At 35.0% G+C, this 22,409-nt stretch overlaps 3 protein-coding genes across 3 annotated transcripts; all 3 read right to left on the bottom strand.

Annotated features, from left to right (window-relative positions):
• Positions 1–4,219: 4,219 nt before the first annotated feature.
• LOC125813954 (uncharacterized) lies at positions 4,220–6,159 on the bottom strand. Its single transcript, XM_049493435.1, has 4 exons — positions 5,945–6,159; positions 5,766–5,841; positions 4,681–4,767; positions 4,220–4,578 (listed from the first exon to the last, which is right to left on the bottom strand). The coding sequence occupies exons 1-4, from the start codon at positions 6,104–6,106 to the stop codon at positions 4,514–4,516; spliced, it is 390 nt and encodes a 129-aa protein (XP_049349392.1). The 5' UTR covers positions 6,107–6,159; the 3' UTR covers positions 4,220–4,513.
• Positions 6,160–7,257: 1,098 nt separating this feature from the next.
• On the bottom strand, positions 7,258–16,226 carry LOC125813943 (D-xylose-proton symporter-like 2). Its single transcript, XM_049493423.1, has 14 exons — positions 15,973–16,226; positions 15,788–15,885; positions 14,752–14,830; positions 13,970–14,029; positions 13,818–13,884; positions 13,612–13,736; positions 13,058–13,159; positions 12,547–12,915; positions 12,416–12,463; positions 12,263–12,325; positions 11,784–11,864; positions 11,253–11,351; positions 9,225–9,362; positions 7,258–7,611 (listed from the first exon to the last, which is right to left on the bottom strand). The coding sequence occupies exons 1-14, from the start codon at positions 16,021–16,023 to the stop codon at positions 7,480–7,482; spliced, it is 1,512 nt and encodes a 503-aa protein (XP_049349380.1). The 5' UTR covers positions 16,024–16,226; the 3' UTR covers positions 7,258–7,479.
• Positions 16,227–17,050: 824 nt separating this feature from the next.
• Positions 17,051–22,247, bottom strand: LOC125813952 (probable NADH dehydrogenase [ubiquinone] 1 alpha subcomplex subunit 12). The gene is made up of 5 exons (XM_049493432.1): positions 22,037–22,247; positions 21,336–21,362; positions 18,491–18,582; positions 17,591–17,700; positions 17,051–17,520 (listed from the first exon to the last, which is right to left on the bottom strand). Exons 1-5 carry the CDS (start codon positions 22,123–22,125, stop codon positions 17,362–17,364), a joined length of 477 nt encoding a protein of 158 aa, XP_049349389.1. The 5' UTR covers positions 22,126–22,247; the 3' UTR covers positions 17,051–17,361.
• Between the last annotated feature and the right edge of the window lie 162 nt (positions 22,248–22,409).

Genomic DNA, 22,409 nt, shown 5'->3' with positions numbered 1-22,409 from the left:
AATATTAGAATATTAAATATTTATTACTCAAATGCAATAAAAAAAGCAATTTGCCTAATTTCGGCGCTGACAGCCATTTAAATTGCTAATTACTAAAATTATTTTATTCTTATTTCCTTATTTCCTTATTTACTTCCTTAGTTCCTTACTTCAAAGCATTTATGCTCTGTAGCCGAAGGATAAAGAAAGCTCTCAATCACTCAATTTCTAATTTGGTGGGATATTGAGCTCTCAATCACTCAATAAATCAAGCTCAAATCACGGTAAGCTCTCAATTCACTTTAATTAACACTCAATTCACTGTAAATTTACAATGTAAGCTCTCAAACCTCAACCAATTGTAAGTTTTTTGAGTGAATCTGAATTTTTTATGAATCTATTTATCATCTATTTGTTTGAGTTTGTAGAGATTTGTTTGGGTCATGCATGTTTGAGTTTGTCGCGATTTGTTTGGGTCATGCATGTTTGAGTTTGTAGCGATTTGTTTGGGTCATGCATGTTTGAGTTTGTAGCTTTTAATTGTTGTTATATTTATGTACAATTTTGTAGAGATTTGTTAGGGCTTTTAATTGTTGTTATATTTTCATACTATTCTGTAGAGATATGTTAGGGCTTTTAATTGTTGTTATATTTCTGTACAATTCTGTAGAGATTTGTTAGGGCTTTTAATTATTGTTATATTTCTGTATTATTCTGTAGAGATTTGTTTGGGGTTTTACTTTTTGTTATATTTTTGTACAATTCTATAGAGATTTGTTAGGGGTTTTAGTTTTTGTTATAGTTCTATCTTATTCTGTAGAGATTTGTTGTTATAGTTTGATTTTGCATGTTATAGTTTAGTTGTAGTCCAAAGAGGAGCCTTACAGAAATACTGAAGTTATGATCTAGAGTTCACTTTCTTTTCCAGTTTCGAGCCTTAGAGTTCACTGAAGAAAATTCTCAGTAATTTTGGCATTTGATAGGTTCTATTTTTACTTTGATTGTTTGGGATGTAGATTGAGAATCTGATAGTGATGATGTAATATACAAAATACTAGATATGAGTTCTGCAAACTAGTTAGTGAACTACAGTTCTTTTACTCAATTAAATAAGAAAATTAGAGTATTTTTCTTGAAAATAAGGAATTCAAACTGTTAGCATTACAATTAGAGTATTTTTCTTGAAAAGCTTAGTTGTTATTTACACTTTTCATTTTGATATTATTTAATTTTAAGTTGAATTGCTATGTCGTTCTTTCTAGCCATGTCAATTGATAAATCTTGGATTGGCAAGCCAAGAAATACTCCTAAATATGTAGATGGGGTTAGAAACTTTCTGAATTTTGCCTTTGAGTATGGATCTATTGACGGACATGTAATTAAGTGTCCATGTTCGAGGTGTGGCTTCAATAAGTGGCATGAAAGAGATGTAGTTCAAGAACACTTAACTTTAATGCCTTTTCCAGAAAATTATAAATTTTGGTATTTGCATGGTGAAAATTCAAATGCAACTATAACACAAACATTTCAGAGTACACGTGCTGTAGAAGAGACCTTGCAGCCCCATAGTCCAATGGAATTCATGGTTAATAATGCTTCTAGGTTCATTGAAAACAATATCAATGTACCTGATGTGTCTTGTGAGCCTATAAATGGAGAAAAAATATTTAAAAAAGAGCATACTGAAAGGCAGGATGAAGATTATGCCAAGTTATTTGAATTGATTGAAGATGGCAAGCAACCATTATACGAAGGGTGTAAGAAGTATTCCAAATTGTCCTTTCTAATCAGATTGTATCACATAAAGTGTTTGTGCCGAATGACTGACAAAGCGATGGGTATGATATTGGAATTGTTAAAAGATGCCTTTGAAGATGCCAAGATTCCTGCTTCATTTTATGAGGCCAAGAAAACCATCAATAAACTTGGTCTTAATTATACCAAGATACATGCTTGCCCAAATGACTGTATGTTATATTTTGGAAAAGACGATGAAGGCTTGCAAGAATGCAAAAAATGCAATGACCATGTTTTTTTTGTAGTGACGTCTATTCACTTGGAATAATATACTTTGTGGCTAATTTGATTGGCATTGTCAATGGAATTCTGTGGACAGAGATGATGTTGATCTTACTGAGAAGCAAGAATTTACCATTGTGATGAAGAATCCACTACGAGCTCGTATATATATGTTCTAGAAGTAACTATGTTTTCTGGTTCTTTCGCCATCAACTTTTATAGGACGTGTGTGTCTACTTGTTCAATTCTATACAAGTTTAAGTGTCTACTTGTGCACACCTAAAATTAAAGGACTAAATGCAAGATGAAGCAAGTTAAAGATATTGTTTATGTATTATTTGAGCAAAAGTTTTAAGAAAAGGGTAAAATTTGGGAAAAGTTTTGGGAGACTAACAATGTTTCGCTAGGGGTAGAAATTATGGGTGCATATACTGCAAGCGCAGGCAACAAAAGAAGAATAGAATAATCAAACACAATTCACCATGCAACGAAAGTCACGTGGTATTCCTTGTAACATGGATCCAACGGATAGTTAATAGTTTGCTCCTGATTGCGTTTTTGGTGGTATAAAATAAAGGGAAGGTTGTCATGAATTATTAATTTTATTTTCAAATTATTGACGGCCTTAAAAAGTGTTTTTACTTGATTAATTGAACTTAAAATATATTCATGATCTTGCAACATGACTGAAATACAGTCTTAAATTCTTGTCATCAACACTTCTCTCAGTTTTTGATTTTTTATTAACAATCTCATGTTTTTACAAGAATTTGAAACCACTTGTTATGTCATATTGCATACCGAGATTCTATCTAAGTTTAGTTAGTCAAACACAAGGTGTTTTCAAAACTATCAATAGTTCAAAAATGAAACTAATAATTTGTGTCAAATTATATGCGAGGATCTGTGATTCTTACTTTTTTTTGGTGCTGAAATGCTGAAGTTTGTGATTTTTTTGTGTTAAATTTGCACGTTGGGGCGGATTATTATATTAGAAGTATTTAAATGGAGTCCGGAGTCAAAAGAGCAACAAAAATTTTCAAAAATTTCAAAAGGACAACAAAATTAGTTATCAAACCAAAGAGGCAACAAATTTAGACGCCGTTTAAATTAGGTTACCGCCGCAAAAGACGGAAACCAATGCGCCGCAAAACACGAAAACCAATGAAAACTATTACTATTGCACTCTACTACATGTACAATTGTTTAAAGGACAAATTACTTAACTACACTCCTTTACTTACCTTAATATCCATTTATCCCTACTTATTTCAAAAATTTCAAAAATCCTTTATTTACCTATGTATCCCGCATGTATCCCGTGCACAACGCTATATATCCCGCTATATGAAATGTATCAAACCTAATGTATCCCGTGCACAACGTTATGTATCCCTCTATGTGGAATGTATCAAACATAATGTATCACGTACACAACGCTATGTATCCCGCAAACATTATTTTTAAGGGATTTTTGGTAAATAGAAAACTAGAAGGGATAGGATGTTATTTAGTACTTATAATATGTGGTTCCTATAATTTATACTTGTTTAAATGGAAAAATGAATGAGGAGCCGATATGGTGAAGTGAGCCCATGAGTTGGCCCACACAATTCAACAGAAGAATAATCTTTGATAGGAGATCTAAGTAAATATTGATTGTTTTTTTGGTCTAATAAAGAAAATGTACACCTTTAAAGCAAGAGGATACAAAGGCACAAGGAAGAAATATTAGAAAATTCCAAAAATGCCCTTACCATACAAGCAGACATGTTGACGAAGACATTCCTACTTGTAGACACTTCAATTATGTAGTAATATTTTAATATTTTGTTTATATATAATCTATAATGAATTCATCTTCTATCCTTCTAAATTTTATAGAAAGCAACTCAAACATGATATTAATTATACTAATTTTAATAATATGAATAATTCCCTTCCCTTAATTATGCTAATTTTAATAGATGAATAATTTCCTTCCCAACCAACAGCCAAACGACCATTGAGATCATTCTCTGTACTCTAGTTGAAGGAATTAAAATTACTTTCTAATCTAACTAGCAAATTGCACACTTCAAAAGAAGTCAAACATCATCTAATTTTTTGGAACTAGCAAGTGTTTTCTAAAGCTTCATTGTTTAAAACTTAGATTTTGACACAACATTCTAATGCAAATACCAAAAGATTGTCAAAACACAAAAGCACAAGAACACATTGAAAACCTAACTTTTATAACTAATTCAAACTTGTTCTTCACGAGTTATCGGGCTCTTGTTTCAGAACATCTATAATCGAGAAAATTAATCCTATCCACAAAATTGCATGATACATAACATATAACCACTAACAAAAAGAAACTACAAGAACCCACCTCTCCTTTTTAGTAGCGAGACAATACAAAAGTAGATTACAAGCCATTGTTAACTTTCAAGGACGCTGGGACAGAAGAAGAAAGATAGACATTGTCCATCAAGCAGTCAACCAAATGATTCTAATGTACCTTTTGTTATTCTTACTCCACCATTGCATCTGTGGAAGATGCTGTAGCTCGCTTATCAGATTTCCTTTTGCTCTTTCCTGTAACACGTGCGTTTGTAATCATCAATAAGCAAAATCAACGAAGAATCCTTAATACATCAGGAATGATAAATAAAATATAGCAATCCTAGTGTAACTTGCCTTTCTTCTTCAGTTGCTTCATTTTAAGTTTTGAGCTCTTTTTCATCGGAAATTTAACAGGAGCTTTATTGGAGTCTTGAGTTTTCCCTGAAGCAAATAGGAAAATTTCAATCAGTTTGACATAGAACAGACATCCTCTCTACCATGTGCGTAAGGAAAAGAGAGAAGGAACAAACAGAAAGTAGAGCAGATATAGCAACTACCCAAAACACCAGAACTTTTAGCACATCACATAGATATAAGCAACATATATTCATCATAGGAAGCAATGACTCCACTCGTAAGCACAAGCAGCAAAACAACAAAAAGATGAGCCTTTCTACTTACTGAACCAGCAATCTCAACTCTATCTAGGAAATTGATTAGGATTTAGGATCAACATTATAGCACTCTAGCCTAGATCAAATCAAATCCAAGACGTAGATTCACTAGACTATGAATTCTAAGTAGCTCGAGCCAGGGACGGAGCTCATAAGAGAGATTAAATCTCATTCTTTAAAAGATTATAATGCGCAAATGGGATAAAAATCAAACCTTTTTCTTATGACAAGGAAAACCCGCAGCCGCTACCCCTCGGGTGCGCACAGGGTAAAAAACTCGTTCCTATGCAATATCTCGCAAACCACATAGGGGAGGTAACCCGCACTAGGCAAGCCCGGTACGACAAGCTCAACCCAGAAGGCAAACCCCTTGTTTTCGAAATTCTCCATTATGGAAGTCCCAAGGCCAAACCACTTACCACTGGGCAACCTCGAAGGTTATATATAAACTGATGAATCCCATCACCATAAGGAAAAATTGTAACATAGTAATCAAGGGCGTACAAAAGTTGCTTTTAGGTCTCAAGTTCAATCCCAACTATGTCATTCTAGTATGAATCCACTTATATAAATTCACAGTTACGCCACTAGTTCGAGAATCAAATAACATAACACCTTGAAACAGAGATTTCAGTTAATTTAATTCTAATGGATTTCTCTCTCACACATACACAAGATCATAAGCAAAAATGCTGGAGTTCAAAGCTCAAACCCCTAACTTAAACACTAGGTCCGTAGAAACAGCTACAACCGTAACTAACATACCTTCAGCAGCATCAGCCACAGCCATCTCCACATCCTCCATTGTTATCACGCCCTTTTCTATAGCCTCTTTTTGGTCCTGTTTCACATCAATCAACACCCTCAAATCACAAATTCATAATACACGTAAAAAATACAATAAAAAGATGAAAAGGAATTAATATTGATCAATGATTACAGACCCTGCGCCATTTCTTGAAGAGCTTGCGTTTACGCTTCCCGGAGATGGCAAGAGGTTGAGCCTTCTGCTTAAGCTTACGGGTATTTGGGTCTCCATGTTTTGCTCTCTTGCTCTCTGAGATTATTGCTCTTCTCTTCTTCTGCACCTCGTTAAATTTCGCCATTATCCCCAATTTGCCTTCACCTTCGATACTTTTTCTTCTGAAACCCTAGTTTAGTTTCTCTCTGCCACTTTATACGTGTAGGCCGCCGCTTTAGGTTGAACCCCCGGTTTAGTGTTAAATGTACCAAACCCGGTCCACACGCCCCGTTCTATTTATTTAAGGAAAAAAGGTTCGAATATATTCAAACTTTGACCAAAATTGTTTAACAGTTCCAAACAGGACCTATTAACCTGCACTATTTAATAGTGTATCTTAAAGATATATAGGTGTCCATCTGGAAATCATAAATATTGTATCATTATAAATAGTAATTTGTCCAGCTGAACACTTATATATCTTTTAAATATACTATTGAAAATAGTGCATGGGTAACAAGTCATGCCCAAAGTTTGAATATTACATAAATTTCGATCAAAATTCAGATATATTTCAGACATTTTTCTCTTTTGGCTTGTTAATATAAGATTAATGTGTATTCTTTTGGTACAAATAATAAATAACTTTGAAATTTTCTCAATATTCAAGTTTAAATAGTTTAACGGTAATCTGTGATGGAATTAAATCTGTTTTAATAATGTGTATCAAATCAAATTAACATAGGTATAGAGGTATGTCAAACAGATGGAGCAGGTGCAATAAAATCGGAAATCATTTTCTTGTGCGCACACAAAACATGTTTTTTTTTTTTTAGGCAAGAAAGGAAAATATAGATATGGACTAGTTTTATTATTCATTGTGGCATTCCCAGCAGCACCTGTTTTGGTCGAAATGATACTCCCGCAGCTAAAAAGTAAAGTAATCCATTTTGTTTGACCATTTTTGCTTTAGTTCATTAGAATTATGATCTTTTTCTAAACAAAAATTCACCAATCCAAGAAAAAAAAAAGCATAATAATACCACTTAGTAATATTTTTGGATTCATTGTACATCTTTATTAAATACTAATACGCAAAAAAAAAACGTAGCCCACCAGTAGATAGATAACCAATTTATGAATGGTAATGATCACAACGACAATAGAGAAAAGGATACTAACAATACTGGCATTCGAGAAAGTATACTGTGCCAAAATAGTGTCCCTGAAGGAAAGAATCAAGTTAAACAACGAACTGGAACACTATTCTTTCCATTTTTCCCTTTTGTACAAAGTAATGATCCACTGTTGATGACATAATACACACGATTACACAACTAGGCTAATCACCAGCCCTCGATTTCGCATACTGGTGTTACGAGAGAACAGTTGCAGACCAACTTGGTTGCCTCAAGAATTCTGACAAGGAGACATTCAAGTATGAAAAACAAACTTGTCCAAGGGTGATAGCCGTACTTTCTATTGCCCGAGAGATGGAGAAGAAGTAAGATGTGAGTTCTAGAGATATTTGGCTTCAATCTCTTCCAAAGTGAGCCCCTTTGTCTCTGGTATGATGAAGAAGATGAATACAAGAGACAAAACAGCTATGCCACCAAAGATGAAAAATACAGTTCCGGCCCCCAGTAAGTCCTGCAATTAGGAGTAACCAAAAATATAATTTCTCTCAGACATATTTGTTAATTCTGACTCGTAGTTGATTTTCTTAGATGACACCCATTTTTAAGCCAAATAATGCCACTAAAATAAACATAAGTTGGAAAAAGGGTGGGGACCCAAGAGAGAATTGCCTTGAATGCATAATCCATCAGTGATGTTGTTTGGACTCTTCAAAAATCTCCGGCTGTGTGTCAGATCATTCAGTAATGCATTTTTCTAAGCTCCAACACAGGGGAGGTAGTATTTTTGGAGAGATCAAGCAACATAGTCCACCAATACCTTGTCAACTAAGATGAACGACTTCCAGATGACATAAAGTTGTATGGACCAATTACATCACCAGTTCTAGATGATATAAACTCATATGAAGAAATTGCATCACCTATGGCCAATTTATCATGGAGCCACTTAAAAGAAGGTGTCTCCAAAGCAATCAACAATTTGGGCGCTAGACCAAACAATCTTGTACAATTATACTTCACATCGGAAAACCCTATAATTTTATCCATTAACAATCATAACCATGCTTACATGAGGTGTCAATTCTGTCTTCAATCTTCAGTCTAACAAATAAAAGAAATTATCCTCCGCTCTAATTTAATACTGCTGGAAAGATCCAATACTGTAACTGAAATCTTAATTTAATCTAAGTATCATGATGGGTACTCTACCTCCCCAGACCCCACTTATGGGATTACACTGGGTATGTTGTTGTTGTATCATGATGGGTACTCGTACATTTAATTACTTCTGATGTTTGTCACGACTCAGAAGTCATTTTAGACCTGAATGTTAGTGCAGGGACAAGTGTAAGAGTAAGAGAGCATCTAGCTTAAAGAACCCCATTTAGTATTGAGGTGAACTGTGTCCTGATAGAGCAAAATAGATGAAGTATGTACCCTACCCCTATTAGTTCTGGATTAAGGTATTATGATTAATCAATATATTGTGACTGGCACTCACTTTTAGTATTCTTGGAGTGAGATTCCAAAATTGAAGAGACAAGTGATTTGATTTCGAAAGCTCAACCACTAATGCAGGCAGATTCTAATCAGCAGCAGATGTACTCTGACAACGAGACTTTGCCAGTATTAGCACCCTAATAGACTCACTATCCTCCTTTTATCTTCCATTAATTGCACGGAATACATTGTCAAATATTCAAATTTACTATTAAGATATAATCTATTAGAACTAAAGATGTACAATATCTGCACATTCAAGTACATAACAAGCTTGAAGATACTCCAGGTTGGAACAAAAAAATCCAAACTTGTGTGACAGGCAAAAGAGATGCATCCTAATGGATACTATTTAGTTCTGTATGGTAAAAGGAATATATTATATGACTTTCTAAGAGTACCAATTTCAAGTATCTGATTTCACCCTCTATCCTTTTCATCTTTTATCTTTTCAAGATTAGGCTTAAAATGAAAATTAAAAAAACTCCTCGAATGAATAGACAACAGACTAACCTTCACAAATCACAATAACATGCCTCAAAGTTGCTTTTAAGGGAATTCTTTAACAGAGTAAGTGCAAAAATATTATTTAGAAATTCCAGAGTATTAAAGAGTTTTCAGTACCTGAAGAGGAGAAAATGCAAATGCCACTAGTGCATTTGCACCAAAATTCACAAGAACTGTAATACTCAACCCTCGCCCTCTAACGCGCAAGGGAAAGATCTCTGAGATCATCAACCAACCAATAGGACCAAATGATAACTGCAAAAGATGACTTCAAGAAGTTAAGAGCAATGCAGTACTTGGTCAAGCTTCAAAAACCAAAACAAGCTGGATAGAGATGCTGTGGATTCTTTCTTTCTTTTGTGGCTCAAGGAATCTTATAGTTAGACAAAATAAGTCATGATAAAAGGCAAGAGGATCGATTACAAAACCATAGGCCAGAATATCGTACTATTTTTTTCTAAAATCTAAAATAGCACACACGAATCACAGAAAGAATTGCAGATGTTATCTTGGTACAATCAATACACCAAAGTAGAATATGTCCACAACCTCACTTCTTTGGAACAAACCAGAAAGTACTACTGTTTTGGGGTTCACCCTGTTACAAACTAATACCTTAGAAAAGAATGGAACAAGTCTTTCAAATTCTTTGTCCCAAATGTTCTTGACTTTTTGGACATAGACATATACATAGTAGATTAACAATAGGAAAAAATTATCATAATTTCAATGGATAGACATAAGACTAGCACGAGAGTTTTGTGGGAGACTTGATGCTTTTGAAACATACTCAACAAAGCCCCAAGTTTCCTTTTAATTCTATAACATAATTCTTACGCAAGGCAATAGTGGATTAAAAAATACTTTCTAGTACCTCAGTAATTAACTTTCAGATACTTTTTTCTTCTACAGATCTATGATCTAATTTCATGATCTGCAAAACAATGGTGCCTAATGGTCATAAATTGGTCTCCTACCTTTTTCCTTTTCATAACCTCTGCTAGAATAAGGGAACAGTGCAAGGGACTGCAGGAAGGAGAAGACACACTCACATGGAAAAGACATAGTAAAGGGGTTTACACAGTGAGCTCTGCATACAAAGGCCTGAATCAAGAGGGATCACAGATCAGTTACTTGCGTTGGAAACTTATATGGGAAGCAAAGGTACCATACAAAGTGGCATGTTTCACTTGGTTGGTTTTGAGGGAAGTTATTCTTACTCAGGATTATCTAAGATATAGGGGATTTCAACTTTGTTCAAGATGTTATTTATGTGGACAAAATGCAGAGATATTTAGACTTCTGTTTCTATACTGCGAAGTGACCGGCCAGTTATGGGATCGGTTTTATTAACCTCAGAGGTATCAGGTGGGAAATGCCAAGAAGAACCTCTGAAGTCTTGACAAGATGGAGCACAGAGGGTAAATGCAGCACAAACAAAGACAGATGGAAAATTGTCTCAGCAACAATTTGGTGGACAAAATGGAAGGAGAGAACTCGAGGTGTTTTGAAGATACAAGCAACCCCTTGCAAAGAATCAAAAATGAATTATATTCTTCTGTTTTGCTTTTGGTGTAAGTCAGAACATATAAACGATCCAGTTTTAATTATTGACATTCTAGGTTCCTTGTAAGAAGAGCAAGAGTTGATCTTTAGTTTCTGCTTTTGTCTGGATCCTCGGATGTAACACTCTCATTTTTTGTCTGATGATTTATATACAGATTTTGTTACCTTCTCAAAAAAAAGTTCTGCTAGTGGAAGATCACTGAAAAGAAGAAGAAACATCTAATCTCAACAAACCATTTCAACCTAGTTACCAATAAGATTAGACTATTTCAAAGTCTGCTGAAAGTTTCAGGTGATGAACATTCACAACGTCCAAATAAATAATTTCCACCATACCAGTGGGGTAAAAGATGAGCAAAGGTTGTTGCTTACTCTTCAAAAAAAGAAAAAATCTAGAATTACTGCATCTAATAAAATTTGTGCAAAGTTGAACTTCAATTTTATCTTCCTCAAAAAAATAAAATGTGCACAAAAATCATGATGTTATTTGTACTGTATAGCCAAAAGTTACACTCACTCAGACAAGTCTATTGTAGTACTTTCAAGCACAAATATTGAATGAAACAAAACTTGAATTACCTGGTAACAGCCAACATACAGTAGCAGAGCAGTAACAGCCACAGCTGGAACATCACCAAGGAAAGTGTAATATGATCCCAGGAGGAAAAGTGACATTGCCTGCAGAAAATACATGATTAGTGGGAGCTTCAGAAAAATTAACATTGATTGTTATGAAGTTGCTTCTTTGGAAGTAAGTTGTCTAAGATTAAACATGTCAAATCCACCATACTAGGAATTCTGAAACCATAAATTTATAAATTAATACTCACTCCATTCCAATTTACATGATACTTTTCATTTTGGGATGCTACAGCATGTTTGACAACAATCCATTGACTATATCATATAATACAACTTTCATAACTTTCTAGAATTCAAATACAGTTAACTATTTTTAAACTCAGTAATGTTTTCTCAACCCAGTTACCATTAATTTAATACTATATTTTACTACCACAATATATATACACAAGTCAAATTAACATATAAAACTTAGTTGTCCAGTCAAACATTGCCATATAAAATGAAAAAGAGGGTATAGTTACTTACAATCCCAGACACACCTCCAAGAAGCAGAGGCCTCCTCCCAAGCTTATCAACAACTACCACTGCCACAGCAGTCATAATGAGCTGAAAATGGTGAAAAAGAGGGAAACATAGGATCATTCCAATGCTGTAGCAAAAGTTAACTGAAACTAGCAGCAATATCCCATAAAGCAAATGGGATAACTAGCACAGAGCCACAGAGGAAGCAAATTAAAAGGAAAATTAAGACTATTATCATTAGTTCTGTATCAATGAATACTGAATCAACTTTGCAACGATCTTCCGAACAAACCTCGAATGCAAGCATCCTATCCACTTAACGCCACAGGAAGTTGTTGCCTTATATTACCATAAGAATTCATAAAATAATAATATATATGCCCTTTACCACCTGCGTGGACATCTTTTCTTGTTCATTCTTTTCCAGGAAAGAACAAGGTTAAATAGAAAGAGAAAGAAAACAATCTTCCCCAAGATTCCACCTTCAACAGTGCAAGGAAAACCGAAGCTCTTGTAGCATCAGCTGCAGCCGAAAATCCCGCATCCTGCCATTGTACACTAAGTTAGTAGGGCACAAAGAAGAGAAAGTGATATAAGAACATCATTAACACCCTTCAACTATTTGGCAAGTGTACCTGGAAAATTTTTGCAGCATAATACAAGACACTTGGTTGCCCAGTTATCTGCCATGTGAAAAGCAAAAGAAGTGAGTGCACAGTTAGATCATTGCAAGTGGAACGGAAATGAAACTATTAGATATATCTACCTGTTGAAACAAGATTAGTCCAGCACCAATTGTTAGGGCTTTCAAGCATTTTCCTTGCAACATCTCACCTATTGTCGCCTCTTTTTCTTCGCTTAGTTGTGAAAGCTCAGACAGAATGTCATCTACTTGACGAGATGCCGAATCACCAATTGCAGCTCCCCTAAGCTGGCACAAGCAACATATGGCATTTTCTCTTAAACCCTGCAACTCACCTTTCCCCTGTATAGCACATAGAAGAATCCACCTGGGTGATGAAGGAAGCCACCACATTCCAATTCCCATAATAACTGCTAAAGGGGCACTAACTCCATACATATATCGCCAACCAGCAACAGTTTCTATCAGAAGGCTTCCAACTGTATATCCAACCTACAAATGTCAGCTTTCCACAATTCAAAAGAATGCTATACTACAAATAATGATGCCATGAAATATAGATCTAGAGATCACCTTCCTCTACAGTAACGTTCATATAGACAACAGAATTTCCAGGCAAGTATGTAGTACTTACTAGCATCCCAAAAACTATGAAGAACTCTTTAAGAGAAATCAGTTGTCCTCGTATCTGGCTAGGAGCCGTCTCAGCAATGTACATGGGAGCAGCATGCATTGCCTGCCATGGAGCAACCAGTTTGAACATTGAGTCTTTAAAAAGAAGTAGATTTCCAAATATTTTTCAGGTTAATACTGTTTAATCCCTCACTTGACCTTGATGGTTTAATGTAATTGATGCCTCGTCAAATCAAAGCAGAAAGAACAAAGGAAGCTAAAAGAGGCCATTTCTGTGTTTAGGAGCGTAATCAGGAGAACGATAGAAGTGAGAGGTTCATGTATGTGAAAGCACCAGTCAGAGCTCAGGGGAGTAGAAAGACATCTCAGAGAAGAAAGAAAATGGGAAACAGTAGACAACTTTTAAAGGAGATATAAGCAAGTGGAAGGAGTTGAAGGAGTAGAAGGACTCATGTGCCTGAGAACTCACCATCACAATTCACATGTGAAAATACAAGATCCCCGGTAGAATAAGTAAAATGGAAAGAAAAGATTAAAGACATTGCAGTATCTTACCAGTCCAATTCCTACACCATACAGCAAGCGTCCAATTACCAGAATAACATAGACAGGAGCGAATGCTGTTACCAGAGCTCCAAGAAAGTAGAACAAAGCAGACACAATCAACTCCCTTCTTCTCCCTACAAATAAGTTAAGTAGTTTCAGTCACAAGAGTCACATTTGAAATGTGACACCAATTGCAGTCGGATAGAAAAACTAACCAAGCCAGTCAGCAATTTGGAAAGCAACGGCAGATCCAATTAAAGCACCATACAGTGAACCACTAGTCTGTCACAAGCAGCAAACCTAAGATCTTTCCAATGCTCAGACAGAAGAAAGCACATATGATTTCATGAGAAAATGGTACACTTACTATAAGACCAGTTTGCACAGAAGACAAATCATACCAAGAAATTCCACTCAATGTAGCTGACTGCAGAATATAAACAACATTAACTTTTTTTTTCAATCAAGAATATAAGCGGCATTAACTTGTTAAAGTTGTTTTTATTTAATGAGCCAACTGCAGAATATAGCTTGACACATTAGAACCATAACTCTATATGCTAGAATGAATAACAATACCAAGTGTGATAAACAAATATTATGAAATCAACAGTTCATTTAAAAGGTACACTATCAGCAACATTTGATGACCTTTCTACAGAAACTTGAAACAGTAGAAAATTTCTATGAGCTGTCATTGAAGAGAAACAAGCAATTCAACTGGACGCATTTTTATATGGCAATCAACATCTTTCTAAGAGCAAAGATCTTCTTGAGGCACACGATGTTCAAAGCCTGATCTCAATCAAAAGTAATTTCAACATATTACAAACTACCATGAGCTAGACAATTGAAATGTGATAACTGGAAAGACAGATAAAAATGTCAAGTTTGGTATTTTTCCTACTTGCTAGGCCAAAGACTAAAACTTCCATGTTCCCTCCAATATCAGTTCTTTCTCCTTTTGTACTAAGTTGGTCCAGAATCCATAAAGATTCTTGTTAAAACCCTTATGCCATCAGCTAGGAGGACATAAAATCAAGGTCGAGCCACTAGAAACATGGTAATGAGACACAAAGATTCTTTTATATTTCTTTTTTTGATGATACGATACAAGGACTCTTTATTAGGTCGAAGGAAGCAAGATACCTCTATGGAAATTGTAGCAGAGGATGTGGCTCCAATATCATAACCATAAAGCAGTCCTCCAAAGGCGGGGAACAGAAAACTGGAAAATCATTCATCAGTTTATCATAATATATTCAAACTAAAAGATCAAAAAATAATAATAAGTATCCTACTAAGTGAATCAGCATAGGACATAGAAAATCCATGGATATTGTAGTACTAATATTTTTCTTTTCTAATTTATCCTTTTTATTCTGGAAGACTAAACCTTAAGCAACTAGCAATGTACAGATTGAGTGCAATAACCCAAAGTGAATTTGTAGTCTATCATGTCATACCTAAAAAGTCATTGAAGCTGGAAAATTTCTCCATTTCGTTTTCTTCTTAACACATCGATTTATTATTTTTGTGGATCATCTGAATAATTTATCTCTGGGAATAAAGATGGATATTTATATTTCCAACAGTACACATAAAAACATGCCGAATCACGTAAAAGATCACTTAGAATTCAAAATTGTAAAGAGAAGATCCTCTTTTGTATAGATAATTATATACTATAACTTAATAGAGGAATCTATTGAGCCAAAATCTATACTGTTTTTACTAAGATATAGGAATCTATTGAGCCAAAATCTATACTGTTTTTACTTAAGATATAGGAATCTATTGAGCCAAAATCTATACTGTTTTTACTTAAGATATCATCTTGTCATGCTATAAACAACAACAACCACCCCCGTGTAATCCCACAAGTAGGGTCTAGGAAAAGAAAATGCCACATCATTACTATCACTTTTTTGGGTTGCTCACTCAGTATCTGGTACTTGTATTGGAGCCCGACTAATCCGGATACGCTCATTGAAGGGCCCATTTCATGCTATAAACAAAGTGCATTCAATTCATCAAACAAATTGACTTACAATTCCAGAAACTACTCGAAGCACATCTTACTGGTACATCTCAAATGGAAACTAGTACTATGTTCAGTTTCAGCACCAAATGATTAAATTCGATGACTCAGATTACAAAATGGACTCAATTAGTAGTTACTCACGGGAGTACTGCGGAGAGTATTGAGTAATTCTCAGCATGATGTTCGCCTTTTAGAAGTGGCTCTCGGACGATGTTGATCTCACTAGACGAATTTTCACCCTGCCCCATTCACAATCATCAAAATTGCACAAAACACTTTCCCCCAAATAAATGGATAAAACAAATTACAGGACAATACAAAACTACCTTGCCAATGGATGAAACAATTAGCTGCTCGGGATCGTTGGCTGTCGCCATTAGAGAAGGTCAAATTGAAGATTTAAGCTTACAGGTTAGAGTATTGTCGAAGCTAACTGTATTTGCTCTTCTTTTTATTATTATTATTATTATTATTGTTTTAGTTTTGGGAAAGTTAGGTGAAAAAGTGGAAGAAAATACATATAGACGAAAGCAGGACACTGATTTCAAAAAAGAGGCCTATAGTATAGCACGTCGCTTCTTCAACTACGCTGAAAATTGAAATGGTTAGGTGAGAAATGGCGATTTGTCTGGAAAACTAACCAAAAAAAATTAACACCTTGTTTACGTATTGTATTTTTAGTTTAAATACATGTTTATTTTAAACTTTATTGTATGATATCATTTAAATTAATGCTAGCTAACAATGAGATTTGGTATGACCACGTCATATTATCTTCTTCTCAATTTGTCTATAAATTTATCAAGTTTTGAAGGGGAAAAACTTGACACAACATCTAAAATCTAAAAATAAAAAAAAGGTGATTATTACACCAAAATATACTTGTTAAATTCTTTTAAAATTTTAAAACTTACCCTAAATTTTATATTTTATTTTTAAAAATAAAAGTTCATCAATTACGACTTCAACTAGACGAAAATGGATTCGCATTCATATACATAGTAATTATATAAGCACAAAAAGAATTTAACAGTGTTCTTTTGTCCTTTCGATAATCTCATCTAGAAATGCATACTTGTCATGAAAAGATTGTCGTAGAATGTGGAAAATTACTATATTAAAATATATATTCTAGTTGAAGCAAATTAAAAAACATGTTTATGTATTAATCCACATATTATATAGTATCAATCCACATATACACCACCAGACGTCTAGAACGAGATTCTGGCAGCCCATCCTCTGTATACTACTGGTATATAATGTTAAATATGATCACTTCTTAACTTGTCGAATATTGCGTAACTGAAAATCCATCTTAAGATTCATATTTCTTCGATATTCATCTTGTGAAAGGGAAGGGGGAAACTGAACAAGGTATTTAAATTCAATGCATTTGGTCTTCCCACCACGATCCACCATTTTCAATTCCAATGGGATATAACATAATATATCACTGAATAGCTTAGTTTCAAAAAAATAACAATCACACTTTAAACCGGCGATGGAATAAAGTATGCATGACTACATTTTGGATCCAATTCAAAACCTGAGAACCATATCAAAGATAAGAGAATTGTACAGCAAATTGTATCGACCTGAAATTTGATAGTACACATGTGCTTGTAACCACAGGTTCAATACGAGGACTTTTTATTAACGGAGCATGGCAGAAAATCAATATAATTGTCCAGCTGCACTTTAGAAATTGGAACCTATTCCTTCTTGGTGGGTTGCCAAGTTTGGTACCTAGTCCAGTCTCTCTGTCCAGGATTTAAAGTGTGTCCCTTGGAGTGATATATGTATGCATCACCTTCACCAGAAAAGTTCTCCTTGTGCTCAAGCCCGTACCTCTTGGGTTTCAGCAGTAGCAGCTGCATGGCATGTTATATAAGAATTCTGAAATGGTGGGGTATGCATCAAAAAGAACTTGTCAAGACTTACTTCATCACCAGTGTGATCAGTGACGTGATGGAGCCAGCCATGCCATTCTGCTGGAACTTGTGAAGCATTGTAACGATTCTTCTGTGCATACTCCACCCACCGGTGTCTTCCTACATAATCATGTCAAAAAAAGATGCTTTTACTTGAGCAATCATAAAAATAAAATAAGCAAATAAATCACTGAGGTCTAAGGTCTCCCAAATTTGGGTTACAGGCATCACTGCATTCCACTATACTTGGAGATTAAGGGCGATGAGACTCCAAACTATTAAACCTTAAGGTTATCCATTTAATGTCTTAAACAAGATTAACATATCTCTAGAATTTGAAAATGTAGTCAAGCTTCACAATACGACCTAGAAAGCATGTTTAACTAGGCCAAAACTATTATTTCACACAATGAAACAAATAAGCCTCCAGTAAAGTTAATATCCTCTACCAAGAGAGATTAGTAGAGTACACATACTGAAGCAGATCAATTGAAATGCACTAAGTTCTGTCACCATAAAGTATAAGTCTTGACAAAGCAGCAACAGCAACAACTACTCAGTGAATAAAGAGCAAGAGACCTTTGCTCTTTTACATAGAACAAGGAAAATATAACCTACTCAGTGAATAAAGAGCAAGAAATCTTTGCTCTTTTACCTAGAACAAGGGAAATATAACCTTTCTTATATGTGGCTACATATAGCCTTTCCTCTGATCACCTTAAGGGGAAAATATCAGAGCATAAGATTATACAACCAAATGATAGAACCCTCAACTTTTAGGCGATACACAAGGGAACCCACAACCTTGAAGATTCATTTTGTGGCACTAGTATTAAACAAGATAACGACAAGTGAGATGTACAAGGGAAACTGATTAAGACACACAAAAGCATGAAGCAGCTGTACCAACCATATTGTGTATCGCCTAGCTTCTCATAATATTTGTTACCAAATTTATCCACACCAACAAGTGTTGCACCAATGTTGTGGATCTTGGTTTGCCTGAAGCAACAAGAAACAAATAGTATCTTAGATGGACAAATTTAAGAAATCGCTTTAACAAGAAAGATGTGGCAAGGTCTTTCAATAGTCTCACTAATACCTTACTAAGGAAAAATACTGTCTTACTCAGGCATGTATTATACAGCTGTTCTGTAAGCATGAAAGCAATCAGTTGAAAAATCTTAAAATTCAAACGAAAGAGGGGAAACAAGAAGGAGATCGTAATAATCTTCCCCCTAATTTTGATGTTTCTTTTAATGTGAGGAGAAGTCAGAAAGTTGCAATTTTCAGCTACAACAACGACCACGACTACGCCTCAATAACAAGTTGAGAGCTCGGATCGAATCAGTATATCATCCTCATACCAAATAAAAATAAGAGTGAAAAATAAGTTTTATATATATAGAAGAAAAAGAATTATACTTGAGAATCACACCCCTTGTCCTACCAATGTTAGCTCAATATGGTCATTATTCAGAGAGGAACTGGTTATTAATAACAAAAACTCAAGACAATCAAAACCAGGAAAAGCAGACAATACATGGGATTTCATCCCCTCCCTGTCTCCCACTAATATTCCATTGCTGGCCAATGTTGAAATTAGTGTCTCAAATTTAGAGAGATTTTACACTGTAAAATCTTAGAACCATTTGGGAAGCCTGAACTAGCAGTAATGGATCGGTCTCCACAACCTCCTTACCAGATTCCCTCCTATTTCCTTTCTCACCAAATGACAAAATAGCCACCAACAACAAAAAACATAGTTAAGATTTGGATCCTGAGAATACAAATAAAACAATCCCACATACAAATGTATGCATATGCATCTATCTTACCCATCCAACAAAACAATAAATTCACGCCCATAGCACATAAGAGCATCATGTGGCTTTCAACAACTTCAGATGTGATCATTCTGAAGACTATAGTTGTTGATGCAATTAGATTTCAACATCCATGTCAAGTTTCAATAGCTTCTATCAATTGTCAGACAATATAGGTTTTGATGTGTTTCAAGAGATGATGCTGAAGACTAGTCAAAAGAAAGAGGAAAGGTGCTAAGGCCTAAAATGTATGTCTGGGCAAACTTTCTAAAAAAGAAAGCTTCACCTATTTCCTAAGATAAGCATTTTTTTATAGAAATCTTCTTCTGAAGATATAAATGTTTATGAATGTAGTCAAGTATTCTGACAAATGGAACGTATCACTGGAGTCTGGAGATAACTCGACTGCACAACAAAGGTCTACTAAAAGGTTTCTCCTAAAATTAATTTTAAAAAGGGGATTGTCTATCCCTCCCAAGATAACCCACAGTCCTGGATTATAAGATAATGCACCAAATAATAAAGAACAAAAGTTTTTACCCAAAAAGAAGCAATTTCTGCACTACTCTTAACTGGTGTGGATTTTTCTGATGCCTTTGGCTCTGTTTGAAATAAATGTTCTGAATCTAAAACTGGGGTTTTAGTTCCAGTCTATTTCCTGATATTGCAAGATTTCTTTAGCACATTACCGCATACGCTCGTCGGTAGCCGTGGAGTGTTTGAGAGTAAAAACCTTGAGTAACCAGCCAAATTCAATTTTTCTTAATTTTACTTTCTTCCTGAGTTCTACTACAGTCAATCACAGACTATACTGACATTTAGAGCCACAGATGAAAACTTATAGAGGCTAGACAAGCAAAAGAGCTTGTAATGATCGTTGCCCATCATGGTCTAAAGTCATGTGCATGTAAAAGTATTTGGTCATTGACAGGGGCAAATCCAGAGGGTCATAACAAGTTCACGTGAATTTAGTAGCTTATGCCCAGATCTTGTATGTATATATATATATATATATATATATAAATAATTGATAGTGAACCCAATTATTATTATTAGTATTAACTTGAAGTTTTTGTAGGACCCCGTAAACTTCAAACCCGGGATCCACCTTTAGCCACTGTGCTCCTATTCTCCTCAATGTACCACATTGCTAGGAAAAATGAAAGAAAAACTATAGCTCATACATACGTGATACGAGTGCCAATCATGAACAAAAAAATTGAACATATCAAACTTTAAACTCTTTACTAACCACCGCCCCTCTCACTGCCCCTCAAACATTTTCAAAAAATGTAAGCAGATGAACGCAACAAACAACATTAAAGTGTTAGACAAAACCACACCAATATTTACGTGGAAACACCCATTGAAGGTAACACCCCAGACAAAGGAGGAGAAAGTCTAGTTGTATGGCAATGTGTACTATGGAAAAGTTCAGCAACAATAGAGAGAGAGAATCCAAAAGTGCTAAACCACCCAACCAGAACAGCATATAGAAATAGGACAAACAAAGAGGTCATGACGGACCAATCCCTCAACAGCCACAAATCTTAGAGAAAAAATCCACAGTCCATACTTAATACCATCATCTTCTTAGCTCAAGTCAGACAGAAATCATGCAACCAAAAACAAATAAACAGAATGAACAGTTTTTTTCAATTGTTCAACCAGTAATCACTAGTGTAGATGGTAACAAGTATAGCTAACAACACCATAGACCACTGAATAGTTTTGGTACCTTATTTTAATTAAGTTCATTATGTGACCTCGTGCGGACCAAAACTCCATGAATTGAACATGTTCATAAAGCCAAACAAGTCAACCCCCTAATTTACCCACATTGACAAATAAAATCATTCAGTTATGCATTCAGCATTTCAAGGGTCTTTTTACAGCACTTAATTAGAAAGAGAGCTAAATGGTACTTACAGAAGATTTCCATCCGCGAGACACCTCCTGGTAAAATGCAAGAGGGAAGTTGTAATCAGCTGAGAGTTTGAGATTAATTAAACAACATAAAAACAAGAAGTGTAAATGTTTTTAAACTGATAATAACAGTGATGGAGCACCAAACAAGCAAGTTTACTCTGGTCACAAAAAGATAATGCCCCAAAATGCTAGAATAAGTCATAATATCCAATTTACTTTGGTCACTTGAAGAGCAGAATTAAGTTGGCTTAAGCTGGTTATAGTAACAACTGCTCCTTATTCCGAGAACATAGGATAATAACTTTATCACATGTGACTGTCGTTATGCACAATAATAATGAATCAAGAACACCAAAACATTTACCAGAAACATTTCAGGTTAGGTAATAGTTCAGACATAAGACCATCTAATATAAAAATCGGTTTCATTTCAATGTATACCTTATTGTTCTTGTTATAACAAATCCAAACGAAATCATTTTCAACAAATTACCAACGGTAAACCAAACAACGGAGATTTCAAACCCTTTCACTCTCAAATTTGAGCTTACAACAAGAGATTAAATGGGAATAATCGGCACGAAATATCAATTTCAGATTAAGATTACGGAATCAAATTGAAAAAAAGATGCATATCAGATTTTCAAAATTTACGGAGTGCAATTTGCAAACACCGATGAATAAAAGGGAAGAGAACCAACACGTATCCTTCTTGTTTGAGCTCCTTGAGGAAATTTCCGATCCCCTTTTCCTTAATCGACTGGAAAATGCTCCTCACCACCGACGCCATTCTCTTCTCTTCTGCTTCCTTCTCTGAATTCTGTAAACAGACGCCGAGATTCGCTTACTGAGATGAAAATAGTATGGGCCCGAGTGAGTTGGTCTGGTTTACAGATCCGAGATACTGACTCGCTTCGAACCCGTTTGGAGACAATTGGGCTTGCCAAATTTTTGGGCCGGGAATATGAGAGAATTTCACGAAATTAGATCCGAATTTATGAGGGATAAACTACCTTATTAGACATACATCACTACTATATATACTAGGGCTCGTTTGGTGTGAGGTATAATAAC

Source organism: Solanum verrucosum, unplaced genomic scaffold (genome assembly GCF_900185275.1).
Source record: "Solanum verrucosum unplaced genomic scaffold, falcon-dt-bn FXZP01000205.1, whole genome shotgun sequence".
In the NCBI taxonomy this organism is placed as follows: domain Eukaryota; kingdom Viridiplantae; phylum Streptophyta; class Magnoliopsida; order Solanales; family Solanaceae; genus Solanum; species Solanum verrucosum.
The sequence above is the reverse complement of the archived record's forward strand: the minus strand, read 5'-3'. Positions and strand labels throughout refer to the sequence as shown.

Excerpts from the sequence above, each read along its gene's own strand:
- LOC125813954 (XM_049493435.1), bottom strand. The coding sequence starts at position 6,106 with ATGGCGAAATTTAACGAGGTGCAGAAGAAGAGAAGAGCAATAATCTCA. Across the intron at positions 5,842-5,944 it reads TCTTCAAGAAATGGCGCAGG|GACCAAAAAGAGGCTATAGA; the intron begins GTCTGTAATCAT and ends GATGTGAAACAG. Across the intron at positions 4,579-4,680 it reads GAAGCAACTGAAGAAGAAAG|GAAAGAGCAAAAGGAAATCT; the intron begins GCAAGTTACACT and ends CACGTGTTACAG.
- LOC125813943 (XM_049493423.1), bottom strand. The coding sequence starts at position 16,023 with ATGGCGACAGCCAACGATCCCGAGCAGCTAATTGTTTCATCCATTGGC. Across the intron at positions 15,886-15,972 it reads TTGTTTCATCCATTGGCAAG|GGTGAAAATTCGTCTAGTGA; the intron begins GTAGTTTTGTAT and ends TGAATGGGGCAG. Across the intron at positions 12,916-13,057 it reads TCATAGTTTTTGGGATGCTA|GTTGGATATACAGTTGGAAG; the intron begins GTAAGTACTACA and ends TGACATTTGTAG.
- LOC125813952 (XM_049493432.1), bottom strand. The coding sequence starts at position 22,125 with ATGGCGTCGGTGGTGAGGAGCATTTTCCAGTCGATTAAGGAAAAGGGG. Across the intron at positions 18,583-21,335 it reads CTCGCGGATGGAAATCTTCT|GCAAACCAAGATCCACAACA; the intron begins GTAAGTACCATT and ends TTGTTGCTTCAG. Across the intron at positions 17,701-18,490 it reads GCTAGGCGATACACAATATG|GAAGACACCGGTGGGTGGAG; the intron begins GTTGGTACAGCT and ends ATGATTATGTAG.